The sequence below is a fragment of the Octodon degus genome, unplaced genomic scaffold (assembly GCF_000260255.1).
Source record: "Octodon degus isolate 3935 unplaced genomic scaffold, OctDeg1.0 scaffold00074, whole genome shotgun sequence".
Taxonomy (NCBI): Eukaryota; Metazoa; Chordata; class Mammalia; order Rodentia; family Octodontidae; genus Octodon; species Octodon degus.
In genome coordinates this window covers 12,682,351-12,696,856 of record NW_004524650.1, presented here as the reverse complement: position 1 = coordinate 12,696,856, position 14,506 = coordinate 12,682,351, and the positions used below count along the sequence as shown (strand labels likewise).

The following is a 14,506-nucleotide window of genomic DNA, read 5'->3' as shown; positions in this document are numbered from 1 at the left end:
TAATTATAATTGATTATAAGAATTATATAACTTTTTATGCCTATTTTTAAAATATATTCCAATTTTTAAATGTTTTTTTCATCGCATTCTGTAGGGACCTAAAGTTCAACATATCAAAACTTGATGAAAAATATCTGTTCCATGTTATGCCTAAGGTGTTTGATATTCAGACAAATAGTGAGGTTAAGTTAACAACCTAGGTTGTATGGTAATAACAATAAGCTTCTCTTCTGGAAGGTTAACAACCTAAGTTTGCAGACCAAAATTAGAGAAAAAGGAGGGCCGCAAGGAAAGCCAACATTTTGGCCCTAGCCTTCTTCCAAGGTCAATTAAGTCTCAGGACATATGAGAACTTGTACAGTCACGTCATGTAACTCTATAGTGTCCCAAATTTTCTGATCGATGAGATTATGGGGCCAAAGAGGAAAGTGATTGATGATGTAGAGTGTGCCTAAGGAGAGTCACATGGAGAGAAAGCATTCTCTCAGGCTTTCACAGAGAGCACATTGGTCAAGCAATGGCTGTGACTCATCCACATGGCTGACACTAACAAAGGTTTTATAATCTGAGGTACAGGATCTCAGCATAAATCCTGAGGGGATTTCATTGACCTTACCAGACCCAAAAGCTACAACTCTTGTTACATAGGTCCTGCTTCACCTTGGTCTTAACAATTCAGCAGAAAAGTATAAAGCGAAGTATAATAAGTAAAGCCATGCTGTTATGTTGAGCTGTAGGGGACTCAGGTCAACAATTTCTGACATTGCCAGTGAAGTGGAGGACCAAATACTGTTATGGACTACTGAACTCTTTTAGAATAATTTGCTGAGTTAACACACCTATAATATTCAAATAACAGAACATAGCAAAAAAAAAAAAAAGGAGATACAGATGTATGTTCATTTTGTACCTGTGTATTCAAAATGGTTAGGATTGATATATAGTTGTATTCTCTTTATCAATAGAGGCATTTATTCTAATAGTGTTTGTAAATAGGATATCAAGTCCGCATCCTGTACAGCAATTAACCACTAAAAAGAATGCATGCAATGTGTTAATTATTGAAACTGTCCTACTAATTTGGTTTGAAAAAAATATATATCATGCCTGCATCTTGTATTCTGAATAACTACTATGAAGACAACAATATGCAATGCATTATTTATTGTAGCTGTCCTACTAACCTGTTTAGAAACTGCTTCATTGCTATTTTTGCCACTAAAATGAATAAAAAAATTTAAAAAGAGACTACCAGTTTCTTTCAAATGACTGAATCAGGCTTGATTTTAAAGAAAATATAGCAAATTTTACACAATAACTAATAAGGAAAAGCAAAGCAGCACAGTGAGGTGGCTCAGGGATGGGGGTCCAGGCTGCTGGCATTCAGGAGACTTACAGGGCTGTGAGCTGAGACAACTGACTTGGCCTCTCTGTACCTCAGTTTCTATCCATCATGGGAAATGTTTCTTGTGAGATTTAAGACATGTATTCCACGTGCAGCGATGGCCCCACCGGAACACCTGGACCATGAAGGGAGCCCTCCCGACTGTGCAGTGAGCATCAGAACCAAGGGCTGAGTGCTCAGGGACAGCACTGCAGGCCCTTTCCTGCACTGCACTTCTCAATAACCAACTCCACTGTGATGGTAGCTTGTTACTTTTGGAGTTTATACTTTAAAGATAATATGCTGTCTCCCCACTCCAGTATGCTCAAACAAGGCCCAATCTTGAGCAATATTGCAGTATGTTTTATAGTTAAGAGACAGTTTTAAAAACAGCAAATGCATTCTAGAAATTCTTGCAACAAGTCACTTGAAGAAATGTAATGTCTTTTTAAACTTTGCCTCTGGTATAGCTACAAAAATTCTTATTTTTGTTGACCCTTTGTTCTAACTAAGTACTTTCAGTTTCACATTCCACTAAATTGGTCATAAAGCTTGCTAGTTTTATATTTGTCCATGCATGCAAACAGTAGTCAGAATGACAGAGCACAGCCAGAAGCAGAGAAGAGAGAAGCCAAGCCGCCCACACTAAGGAGAGCAGGTAAGAACCTGCCTTCCCTTCTGCCAGCATTTCCAGCTCTGAAGGAGCTCTGCTCAGGGCTCACAGTTTGTTTTTTTTTCTTAAAAACTATCAGAACTGTGAGAGCTTGGAGCTATTTTGAGTGTACTCACAGACAGGGAAAAAGCAGAGGTTCTGTCTGTTGGCTTTGTGTGGACTGGGAGCACAGGTTTCTGCAGTCCTGATGTGCTGGCACACAACTTCTCCTGCTGCACTGTGGGGGTAACAAGGAGGCTACAAGGCTGTTGCTTTGCAGAAGGAAAGCACAGAAATGAGACACAGTTGAGCAGCCATTGTCACTGTTAACGGCAAAGAGAGAGAAATACTCAGCATGACATAGGGAGATCACAAGAGCAGCCTCCTTGCTAAGCAGGCACCCAAATTTCCTGCAGGCTGTCTTCCTTCATCGGTGGTACAATGCAGTGACTGCCACTCATGGTTCATGTGTTCCTTCCTTCCACCAGCAGATCTGAGCCACTGTACTTCACTGAAGTGCTTCCCCTACAATAGTCTCCCAGTGCAGCCTTAGAGAGGCCTCTGTTTCCAACACAATCTCCTGACCTCACCTAGTTTTCCTGCTTTCTAGGAGCTCTTGCCCTGACTTCCTTGGCAGGAGCTCACCTCATTTCTCATATCTATCTGTGGCCCAATCTCCCTGCCACCTCTTCACCCCTGCTTCCTCCATACCTTTTCTTCCTCCCTTCATATTTTCCCCTTCCTCTCTTCTAACAAAGGACAACAAGCAAAAACAAAGAAAACAAGAAGACCTAATAGCACTTTCATAAAACATGTCTTAGGACAATTCTTTCTCTAGTCCTCTTCTTGTGATTCCTGTTTTCATAATTCTTACTATGTCAAAAATTTTAGCAAAATCTAGTGCTTGTGACTGAGCACTTATAATTCCCTGAATTCACTCTCAGTCATTGTGAAGATCAGAGAGCCTAGTGTCGGGTACCTGCCTGTGCCCCTCCAAATCCCTGCAAGTCCCCTACTTCTGGGCACCCACACCCATGGTCAGCTGTTTACATACAATTTGCAGAAGCAGCGTGTTGCTTGCCCTTCTGGGAAGGCAGGGTGAGAAATGCTGTGTATCCTATTCCAGTGAAATGAGCATAGCCCCTAGCGGTGGAAGGAAGATCACATTTCAAAATCCCTGAAAATTGTCCAAAAGGCATACAGCAAGCTGTGAACCATGTATTCAGGAAGGGCTTTATTCATTACAATAATGAACGAATGGGCAGTATTTGATTTGTTATATATACAAAGAATGGAAGAAAATTCTTTAAATACTATCATGCATTCCATTTATTGTCTCTGTAAACTTTTGTTTGTTTATTAATCTGAATCCAAAAAGAAACTTTCTACAATAAGTTCAGTGGAAGCTTTGGGTTGTGAAAGCAGGTAAATATTGATGTAAAACAATTGTTATGACTTTTTTGAAATTGAACTGTTTGAATGACTTGCAGGACAGCTGAGTAGACCAAGTGCCTGCTTAGGCAAGCACAGGGACAGACCACCCCCAGGCCACCAAGTCCAGGCATAGTGGCACACTCCTGTAATTCTAGCATTGAGGAGGCTGAAAACAGGAAGAGCTCTACGGATCCAGGCTGCATAATGAAACCATGTACCAAATACATATATATATATATATATATATATATATATAGAGAGAGAGAGAGAGAGAGAGAGAGAGAGAGATGCACACAGTACTTGTTTGTTTGTTCACGCAGGGGAATTTCATCAATCCAGTTTCTCAGCACTAATACTGCAAGTTCTGCCTCTTTCCACATGTGCCCTTGTAACCAGAGGACTACTCACAGGACATGGCCTCTGAGACCTACATGCCAGGCCCTCTGTGCCTCATTGAAAATGTGAAAGGACAGCTGAAGGTGAATCAGGAAGCTCTGGAGATCCTGTCGGCCATCTCCCAGCCCGTCGTGGTCGTGGCCATCGTGGGCCTGTACCGCACAGGCAAATCCTACCTGATGAACAAGCTGGCTGGGAAGAAAAAGGGTGAGTGCTGCCAGCAGGGCTCTGCGGATCCCTGACCACCCCCACTGCCAGCATCCTGCATGGGGGTGGGGAGGGGAGATGATCCCAGGAGGTTTTGCCAGCTAATCTGCCACTAATGAGATTATCAACTTCATTTCACTGGGCTCTAGGGGATGAGAGTGGGTTTACCAGCTCTCCCTGGCATGCCTTAGCTTCCCCTTGGAAAGCATAAATCACTCTTTTCCTAATCATTTCTTTGTTATTGTTATTATTGTTTATTATTATTTATATGAATATTAATTTGCATGATAGTAAACTCTCAGGTTCTTATGAAGATGTTCATATAGTAAGAACCAGTTCCCACTGTCTTTTAAAAATATAAAAGTTTCATTCATATTACATTTTTTCTGTTGCTTAATATTTACATAATACACATTTTGTATCATTCCTACGTGATCAGTTTCTGGCACTAAGTAAGATCACACATTTGTGCAGTCACCACTTGCGTCCTTTCCAGATCACCCTCCTCCTCCCCAAGAGGAGCTCTGCCTCCTTTGACCAACTCCCTGTGCACCATCCCCACCACGATCTAGGTCCTTGCTCTAAGAATTTGATTGTTTTCCACACAGCATGCTTGTGGGATCCGAAATTGTGTGCTTCTGTGACTGTTGTTTTTTGACTTAGTGGGATGTCTTTGGGTTTCCCCGGTGTCACATTTGTCAAAATTTTCTTTCTCTTAATGCTGCATGATGTTTGAAAACTGCATACAAATTTCTCCATCTATTCCTTTAAATGGACAGTAGCTTTATTTCACATTTCTGCTTTAGGAACAATATTGATGGGCACATGCATGTGAAGTGGCTGATTCAAGTCCACACCTGAAGTGTCTCTGAGTGCACCAAGGGTCATGGTGCTGGGTCACACAGTAATTAATTTAATTTCTTAAGTAATCACTATCCACTCTTCAGCTTGCCTGCACCATTTTATGTTCCCATCAAAAGTGCACAAATGTACTAATTGTCCATACTCTGCAGTTATTTGGGGTTTTTTTCCGTTTGGTTTTGCTCATTTCATTTTTGTGATAGTGGATGGGTACAAAATAGTATTACGTGGTTTCCACTTAGAGTTCCCTGAATAACTAATAATGTTAAACATCTTTCCCTGTGCTGCATGGCCATTCAAATATCATCTTTATACAAATGCCTACTCATGTAATATTTCATTTTTTAAGTCTGGTTATTTATGCAACATTGGAGGAACGGGATATATTGCAAATATCAACCCTTTATCAGGTACATGTCTGTCAAATATTCTCTCCAGTTCCATAGTTCCACATATTGCATTTTTCTCTATTGTGAAGGTAAAATTTGATGGAGAAATTTTTCAATTTTGAAGAAATCTAAGAAGCTGTATTTTTTATTTGTTGTCTATGCTTTTACTTTTCTTTCCAATTTCGGTACCTTGCATTTCCTGCTCTTGCCTAATTACATTGGATACAACTTTCAGATCACCATTCAATTCAAGCAGGCCTTTCTCCTTTTTCTTACTTCTGATCCTAGAGGAAAATTTCAGTTTTTGCCACTGGCTATGATGTTGCCTATGAAGTTTCATGGGTGACCATTATTGAGCAGAAGTGGTTTACTTCTATTCCAAGTTTCTTGAGTGTTTGTCAGTACTGGAGATAAAACCCTGCCAGGATTAAACTGCATTCCTACATCAGCAGCCTTTTTGTTGTTGTTGTTCGGTACTGAAGATTGAACCTAAACTCTCAAGCACACTTGCAAAGATCTCTATATTTGAACTACTCATCCAAGCCTTTGTGAAATTTTAATTTGAAACCAACTTCCAATAGGCTTATGAGGATGACCTTAAGGTGGTAATTCTCCTGCCTCAGCCTCCTCTGCAATTAGGATTAAAGAATGGTACCAGTGTGCTGACATGGTGAATGGTTTTCTTATCATGAAACTGCTCAATATTTTTCTTTTGTCAGATAACAATTTCCATTGATTGCCTCATGGTAAGTATGGTCATTGCTGCCTGAGGTTTTGGTTCTCATCTCCTCTGTGCTCAGCAGGCTTCTCTTTGGGGGCCACAGTGCAGTCTCACACCAAAGGAGTCTGGATGTGGTGCGTGCCTCACCCCAAGGACTCGAAGCGTGCGCTAGTCCTGCTGGACACCGAGGGCCTGGGAGATGTTGAGAAAGTAAGGATGGATGGTTCCAGTTTGGATGAGCTCCTCATCTGAGAAAATTCACTACAATAAGCAGGGGTGGTTTTTTTTGTTTGTTTGTGTTTAAACATATTATATGTTTTCATTTGTTCTTTACTTTGCAGAGACTCAGTTTATCAGGCAGAAATCAGAAACATATTTATAAGTCAGAATCCTTGCAGAAAAGCAACATGGTTAATATGATGTTCAGAGTATCAGCCACAATCTATAAACAAAGCAAATGATCCTATATGGAAAAAGAAAGCACAAATATACTCAGTGTCAAGAGTCTTATCCTACAGCAGACTTTAAGGAGTTGGGTGTTGAAGCCTTGTGACTTTATATTTCAATTAGAAATCTAGTTCTAGCTTGGTGCACTTAGTAAGTAATTTATCTTCCATTAGCTTCAGCTTTCTTGTATGTCAAATACATGTGACATCATTACATATACTGCCTACTATTCTGTTAAACATCTAATAAATGAGAAACATTATGGCATGTAATAATTGGTATAAAAGAGCTACAAGTACTATAAATGCACATTTATTTGTTTAATTAAATATTTATTTATTTAAGCAGTCGAAGGGATTGCAAAGTTTTGCACATTAACATTGGCTTATGTCCCTAACCCCTTATTTATTTATCATTTATCTTGAGGAAGGGTCTCACTCAATTTCATAGGCTGTCATTGAACTCATTCACCTGTCTCTGTCTTGCATGCAGGTGGCATTACAATCAGGCACCACACAATCAGGGTCTATGTGTCCTACAAATATATTTTGCTATTAAAATTGAGAAATGCTTAAATTTAAACTTTCTGTGAGACCTAAGAATCTAGCTGTGCTTCCTTTTTGCCTGGCTCCAGGCACCTATACGGTGGGGCAGTGAAGGAAGGCAGACTCTCCTGGCTCCTGCATCTCTAGGCTATCAGTTATTAATTCTCAGAACACTACAGTTCTGCTCTGCAAAGGTATAGAGTAACTGTTTGATGTCTCCATATAATACCAGATAATGGAAAATGAGAATCCAGAGGAAACTTTCCCCAGCACTGACTTAACAGTGAATTTGGTAGACATCCTACAGAAGACATGGAAGAGGAACAAGCATTTAAAACAATGAGAAATACCAAGGAGATGATTGACTTGCTATTATCACTGCACAATATATTCCCAAATATTGGGCAGGATCTAATATTGGCAAAGGAGGTAGCAGATGATACAAATCAATCATAAATCAGGAACTTTTATGAAAACTGATGAGCCTTTAGGAGGATCCAAGGATCAGATCATTAACATTAGAGAAACACAGAACCAGGTACAGAATGCACAATGTTGGCTACAGGACGGTGTGCAGCTGTTTGCAGGTGTTGAAGGATTCTAATGCAAGAGATTTTTTCTTTCTTACAGTATGAGGCAGTATTCTGGAAAGTTTTCCTAAGATAGTGAAGAACTTGAAGGAGTCCTCTGTATTTTTTTATTTTAATCTGCTTCTGTTTAAAAAGCCAGCCTTTAGGGGCAAAACTATACATTTATATAAATAAGATGGGTAATGCAATGGTCCTAAGAATCTCCATAAGGTTTTTGAACATAGCAGTTAATGGGTTGAATTCTTACCCCAACTAAAACTATATGCTGAAATCTGTGAGCTAAGCAACTAAACTGAAGACAGCAATATGTAATACTAAAAATATGCTTAACAAGTGCCTGAGTTCAATCCCTGGTTCTGCCAAAATAAATAAATAAATAAATAAATAAATAAATAAATAAATCCATGCTTAAAACACATGTCATTTTAGTCTTCCAAATGATTACTCTTTCTAATGTCATATCAATTATTTCTATACTCTCTTTTTAAAAAAATGATTGTAAAAAATAAAGAGGTAGTAAAAGAAAACAAGAAACAAGGAAAAAAAAAGTCATAGGATTGTTTTACTACAATTTTGTATATGGATTGATTTCTAAATTTCTGTATAAAAATGTGTAATTTTTTTACATTCTATAGAGATTTAATCTTTAGAATAACCATTGTTGGAAAACAGCAGTCCCATGTTATGTCTAATGTGTTTGATATTCAGACAAATAGTGATGTTAAACACAACTGCATGGGTTACAGGGTAATAATATCATTAAGCATCTGTGCTGGATGTTTAACAACTAAAGTTTGCTGTCCAAAACTTAGAAAAATAGAGGGGCTACAAGGATAGCCAATATTTTGGCCCTAGCCCTTCAAGGTCAGTGAGGACTCAGGACATAAAAGAACTTCTGCTGTGATGTCATATAACTCAGTGATGTCAAATTTTCTAATCAAGGAAATTTTGGGATCACAGAGGAAAGTGATCAACAATGTATAGTGTGCCTAAGGAGAGTCACCTAGAGAGAAAAATTTCTCTCAGGCTATCACAGAAAGCAAACTAGTCAACCAATGGCCATGACTCATCCACATGGCTGACACTAACAAAAGATCTACAGGGTGCTGTATATGGTTTCAGGCTAAATCCTGAAAGGACATGACTGACCTTATCAGATACGAAAGTTACATTTTTAGTTATAAGGCCTTGCTTTAACTGGGTCTTAAACATCCAACAGAAAAGTATAAATATGAGGTATAAAAAGGAATGCCATATTAATATGCTGAACTATAAAAGACTCAAGTAAACAACTTCTGACAATGGACAGTTCTACTGATAACACACTCATATTATGGACTATTAGACTATATTGGGTTATTTTGCTGAATTCAAGTGCCTCCAATCTTTAGACTGGCTTCAAGTATGAAAACAGTTTTTGAAGACTTCCCCAAATACAATTTCTCTAACTGAAATGGAACACCCATCTCTGAAAAACAAACTGAAAAGAGGGAACATGTTGGGAGCCATGAAGCTACAAAATCAATCAAATATGTGTAGGTGTAACTTGGCCTAGTGCCTAAAGCAAACAAGCTATCTCACTCCTGAGATGAGCATTCTTTCTGGTTAAGGTTAGCTATCAGTTGCTAGTGTCATGTGCTACTAACTTCACAAAAGTGTAAATAAAGGACTATTCTGTTGTGGAAAAAAAAGAAAAAATGTATAGATAAATATATGTACACACAAGAGAGATAGGATAGATGTACACCTGCTTTCTCTTACTTAATTGAGAATAAAATTTGTGCTAAGTTGTTTAGACAATGTATCATGTCTGTATCTTATCCTCTGAATAACTACTATGAAGACAATATGAAACATAGTAATTATTGTAACTGTCCTACTAGCCTGTTTTGAAACTCTTTCATTGCTATTTTATCTTCTTTTCTCATTACAATGAATGAATAAAATAAAAAAATAAATGATACAGAATTACATTAAACAAAATGATAGGAATTCAACAACAGTTGTATTGCATATTGTTGTATTCAAATTAGTTGTTCATAGTTCCAGATATAAGCATGCAATTTTGATCAAGAAAAGTTATTACAAATATAAAAAGAAATGAAACCAAAAATAAAATAAAAAGCCAACCTTCCTCTGCTTCTTAGGTGTTCTGCATTTCAGATGTAGAGAAATCTTTGATTTCACCTGATGTAATATTTAAGTTCCTCACAAACAGGGAAGGGACAGACATGCAAAACCCAAAATTGAAATTTTAAAACAAAACAGAGTGGATTTTATTGTGCATTCATTGCTGGTGGTTTAAAAACTTTCTACCATGTGACCATTGTAAAGACATTGCTTTGTGTGGTAACTGCAAACAGTTGAGGATGGAACAGGGAGGAAAGTGACAGTAATCCACATGTCCCTGACAGCTGTTCAAAGCAGTATGCAGAATGCTGTGCAATTTCCTAAGAAGCATTTTATGATTTTTATTATAAATCTAGGGAACTAAAAAGAAATACTATGAACATTCACTATTGTTCACTTAGCTGACAATAATCATAAGAGAAACTGGAGAGTAAAAAGTATAAATCAAATATTAGTCAAAAAATATTCAAAATTTGACCTTATAGATGTTTTAGTTCAATTTAGGTTTCTATGCAATTACTCTCAAAACTCTAATTGCACAATGATCCATTTGCCCCTGCCTATCTGCAGCTTGACACAAGAATAAAACATTCTTCAGGCCTAAATGTGTTCTGCCTTCCAGGGTGACAATCAGAAAGACTCCTCGATCTTCGCCCTAGCGATTCTGCTGAGTAGCACCTTTGTGTATAACAGCATGGGAGCCATCAGCCAGCAGGCCATGGACCAACTGCAGTATCCTTTATGTGGTCCAGGAGGAGAGACCTGTGGGAGTAAACCAGCCCCACAGCTCTAAACCATGGTACACCCAACCAGTAAGAGAAGACAGAAGCAGTAATATAGGAAACATTATCCACCTATTAAAGCAATGACACTTAGGCTAAGGACAAACATAAAATAAAAGTTTGTGGATTTGTCAAACTAATATGGGGTGAAGGGTCTTGTTGGTTTTTCCAGTTTTCCTTAGCGCCTCAGCTATGTGACTGAACTGACAGATCAAATCAGAGCAAAATCCTCACCCAACACTAGTGAAGTAGAAGATTCACCTGACTTTGTGAGCTTCTTCCCAGACTTTGTGTGGACCCTGAGAGATTTCTCCCTGGTATTAGAAATAGATGGAGAGTCCATCTCTCCAGATGCCTACCTGGAGAATTCCCTGAAGCTAATGCAAGGTAATATGGATGTGCAATTGGTAAAAGGGAGCATCAAAATACTAGGAATTTTTAATTAATTCTTTTTGAATTATAGTTTTGTTTTTTTTGTATATTTTGAGCTTTCTATTCTAAATAAATACACCTGGAAATCAATGTTTGATATCAGAATCAATAGATTGAATTTTAAGATAATTTCTCTCATGTTCAAAGACAAGTTTCTATCTTTCACAGTTGCTATGCTTAGTTTAAATTTATCTTGGTGTTTAGCATTTTTGTTTCCACATTTATCCAAAGGATGGCCAAGGTGCAGGGGCCAGGGTTCACTCCATGGGCCTGCCATGCTGGCCCTGCACCAAGGGCAAGCTGAGAAAGCAATTAAGACTGAGTCTGGTGGCACAATCCTGTAATCCTAGCTCTTGGGAGGCTGTAAAAAGATGGATCAATATAAATTTGGTCTAATAATGAGACACTGAACACTGTGTAGACCCTTCCCTAACATATAAAAAAAAAAAGGTTGGCAAGTGCAATTAATGTATACTTGAACAAAATAGATTAAAGCAGGTTGTATCCTCAGTGTAGTAGCCCAAATTTTGGAAAACAATGGCCCAAAAACAAATGCTAGCTAATGAGACCCCATGTTCTGTCTTGAAATAGATGCTGTTAGGAAATGTTGAGCTCTATCATTTACATACTGCCTACAGGTACTGCCAGGCTAAGGCAATGAGTTGAGTGTAGAGGAGAGAGGCTAAAAATATGGACTATTTGAACATTTGCAAAATTCCTACAGTTGAAAAACTCCTTTTTAATCTTCTTGCAGGTACTGGTGAGAAAGTTAAAAATTATAATCTCCCCCGACTCTGCATCCGCAAGTTCTTCCCAAAGAAGAAATGCTTTGTCTTCGATAGATCCGCTCATCGAAAGAAGCTGGCCCAGCTGGAGACACTGCATGAGGATGAGCTGGACCCGAAATTCATGGAACAAGTTGCAGAATTCTGCTCTTACATCTTCAGTTCTTCCAGGACTAAAACTCTACTGGGAGGCATCCAGGTCAACGGACCTCGTGAGTACCCTTCCCGTTAGCTTCACTCATTCCTGAGACTAAGGAACAAGAAGAAGAAGAAAAAAATCTAGTTTCTGGTTTCAGTTTGCATATGTACTAATCTTCCAAAGAAGTATAAATGGCCTCAACTTTTCTAATACATTTTGTTAATTACATTGCTAGAGGGGAAAAGAGAAAAAGCCTACAGGAAAAAGTTTATTGCTTTAAAATTCAATAAGTAAACCAGAGTAGCAGTCTGCATTACGGTAGCCATTAGAAAAATATGGTTATTTAAATTTTAAATTAAATTGATTTGAATGGGGTCGGAGAGATAGCTCAATACAATAAGCACTTGCCTGGCAAGTGCAAGGGCCTGAGTTCAATCCCCCATTCTGCCAAAAAAAAAATTAATTTAATTTTAAAAAATAAAACATTTCATGACTATATTCCAAGAACACATATCCTCTGGTGCCTAATGTCTACTGTATTCTTTTGAATAATGCTGTTCTTTTCAATAAACCAAAGGGCAACAGTTTTTGATTGGGATAGTATTTCCTGTTCTATCAATAGTGATCAAATGCTTGCTGTTATCAAAGATGATAACAGAGATATTAATAAAAAATTGATTTCCAGTCCTAATGGTCCATAGAGTTAAACTGGGTGTAAAAAATCTAATAAACAGTCCTATGTAGTATATATCCATAAATCTCAGTCTTTAGAGTTCACACATGTCATCAGGGGTCTCTTCATGAGGAACGTCAAAATAGGTAGTTCTGAGAAGAGCCAGAGGTATTGTATTTCTACTGAATTACCAAGCACATCGGTAAGTATGCCTATGACATTTTGAGACAAATAGGGGGAAACTGACAAGCTCAGAATTACAAACCATGGAGACCGTTTTCCACTCAGCTTGTAACACATTATTGCAACCTGTTCTCCATATGCAGGTCTAGAGACCCTGGTGCAGACCTACGTCAGTGCCATCAGCAGTGGGGATCTGCCCTGCATGGAGAATGCAGTCCTGGCCCTGGCCCAGATAGAGAACACAGCTGCAGTGCAGAAGGCCTTGGCGCACTATGACCAGCAGATGGGCCAGAAGGTGCAGCTGCCCACAGACACCCTGCAGGAGCTGCTAGACCTGCACAGGGCCTGTGAGAGGGAGGCCATCAAGATCTTCATGAAGCATTCCTTCAAAGATGTTGAGCACGTGTTTCAAAAGTCATTGACCGTTCGTAAATTTTTATCTCAAGATAATATTGATTAGGATTAGAGAAGGCAAAGTACTACAAGAAAATGAAATAAGTATTCGTTTGGAGCAAGGAATTTATCATAGATTTCAAAATGATATGAGCTTCTAATGGATAATCATAATATGAAGAGGAAACAATTGTATTATTATGGACTGAAAGTTTCAAAACATTTTACTTTCACGATTAGCTATTATAACTAAATTCATATCATTACTGATAATATGATTACTAAGCAGAACCTCTAATCAATTATGTGTACACTATTACCCTGTTCAACAGTCAAGAAATGCAAACAAAATATTATTCTATGTTATGTACTGAAGGCCTATTTTGAGGTCCATTTATTCCATGCGATCATTGCGGTAAGATGAAATATTTAAAGGTTACTTCTAAAATATGGCATAATGCTAACAGTCTCTGCTCAGAAATTGAACTTCAGTTAAGTTCAAGCTTACAAAGAAGCTTTATTAAAAAGTTTGGGCCATATTATTTTTGAGAAGTGTCCTCAGAAACCCATACTATGAAAAGTTTTATCTCACTGGCTCTTCATTTTATTTCTTATTTTTGCATTAAAGACCCAGCTAGAAGAGAAGTGTGATAACTTCTGTAAACAGAATAAGCAAGCATCATCAGACCATTGCTCAGCTTTACTGAAGCGTATTTTCAGTCCCCTAGAAGAAGAAGTGAAGCAAGGAATTTACTCAAAACCAGGGGGCTACCGTCTCTTTCTTCAGAAGGTAAAAGACCTGAAGAAAAAGTACTATGACGAACCCAAGAAGGGGACACAGGTGAGCCATTCATCTGTGCCATTCTGCCAGTGTCCACATCAGTGCAACCAACCATGGTGGCTCAGAGATGTGCCTGCTCTACACTGCATTCACACTGTCAGTCAGTGACACCCAGGAGAAGCCTATTGTGCTAGTTCTGCCCTAGGTGCTGCTCAGAGAGAGCACACCCAGCTAACGATGGACTTGAATTCTTTTTCACTGTCTGTTACCTTCTAGGTCCACATTTCCTTCATTTTTCATTCCTTCCACTTCTCTAATCTGCTGTCTCTGTGAAAGTTTCATTCTTTAGCATACTCAGCCTGTAGAGACCACAGCACTTTAGTTTTAAACTTAGCATCTTAAGTCTCTCCCCACAAACTTGCTATAAAGGACGTTGACTCTTGGGGCACAGGGTGGGGTTTAACTGGGCTGCCTGAAGCACAAGTCCCTTCTTCTTCTTCTTTCTTCTTCTTCTTCTTCTTCTTCTTCTTCTTCTTCTTCTTCTTCTTCTTCTTCTTCTTCTTCTTCTTCTTCTTCTTCTCC

At 38.5% G+C, this 14,506-nt stretch overlaps 1 protein-coding gene across 1 annotated transcript in view; it reads left to right on the top strand.

Moving 5' to 3' along the window:
* Window positions 1-1,970: 1,970 nt before the first annotated feature.
* LOC101565388 (guanylate-binding protein 1-like) overlaps window positions 1,971-14,506 on the top strand; it is a 17,778-nt gene continuing 5,242 nt past the window's right edge. The window contains exons 1-8 of the mRNA XM_023720321.1: window positions 1,971-2,042; window positions 3,867-4,073; window positions 6,127-6,254; window positions 10,379-10,488; window positions 10,729-10,925; window positions 11,725-11,967; window positions 12,894-13,174; window positions 13,772-13,984. Coding sequence (XP_023576089.1) covers window positions 3,884-4,073; window positions 6,127-6,254; window positions 10,379-10,488; window positions 10,729-10,925; window positions 11,725-11,967; window positions 12,894-13,174; window positions 13,772-13,984 — 1,362 coding nt within the window. The 5' untranslated portion in view covers window positions 1,971-2,042; window positions 3,867-3,883. The remainder of the gene's footprint in view (window positions 2,043-3,866; window positions 4,074-6,126; window positions 6,255-10,378; window positions 10,489-10,728; window positions 10,926-11,724; window positions 11,968-12,893; window positions 13,175-13,771; window positions 13,985-14,506) is intronic.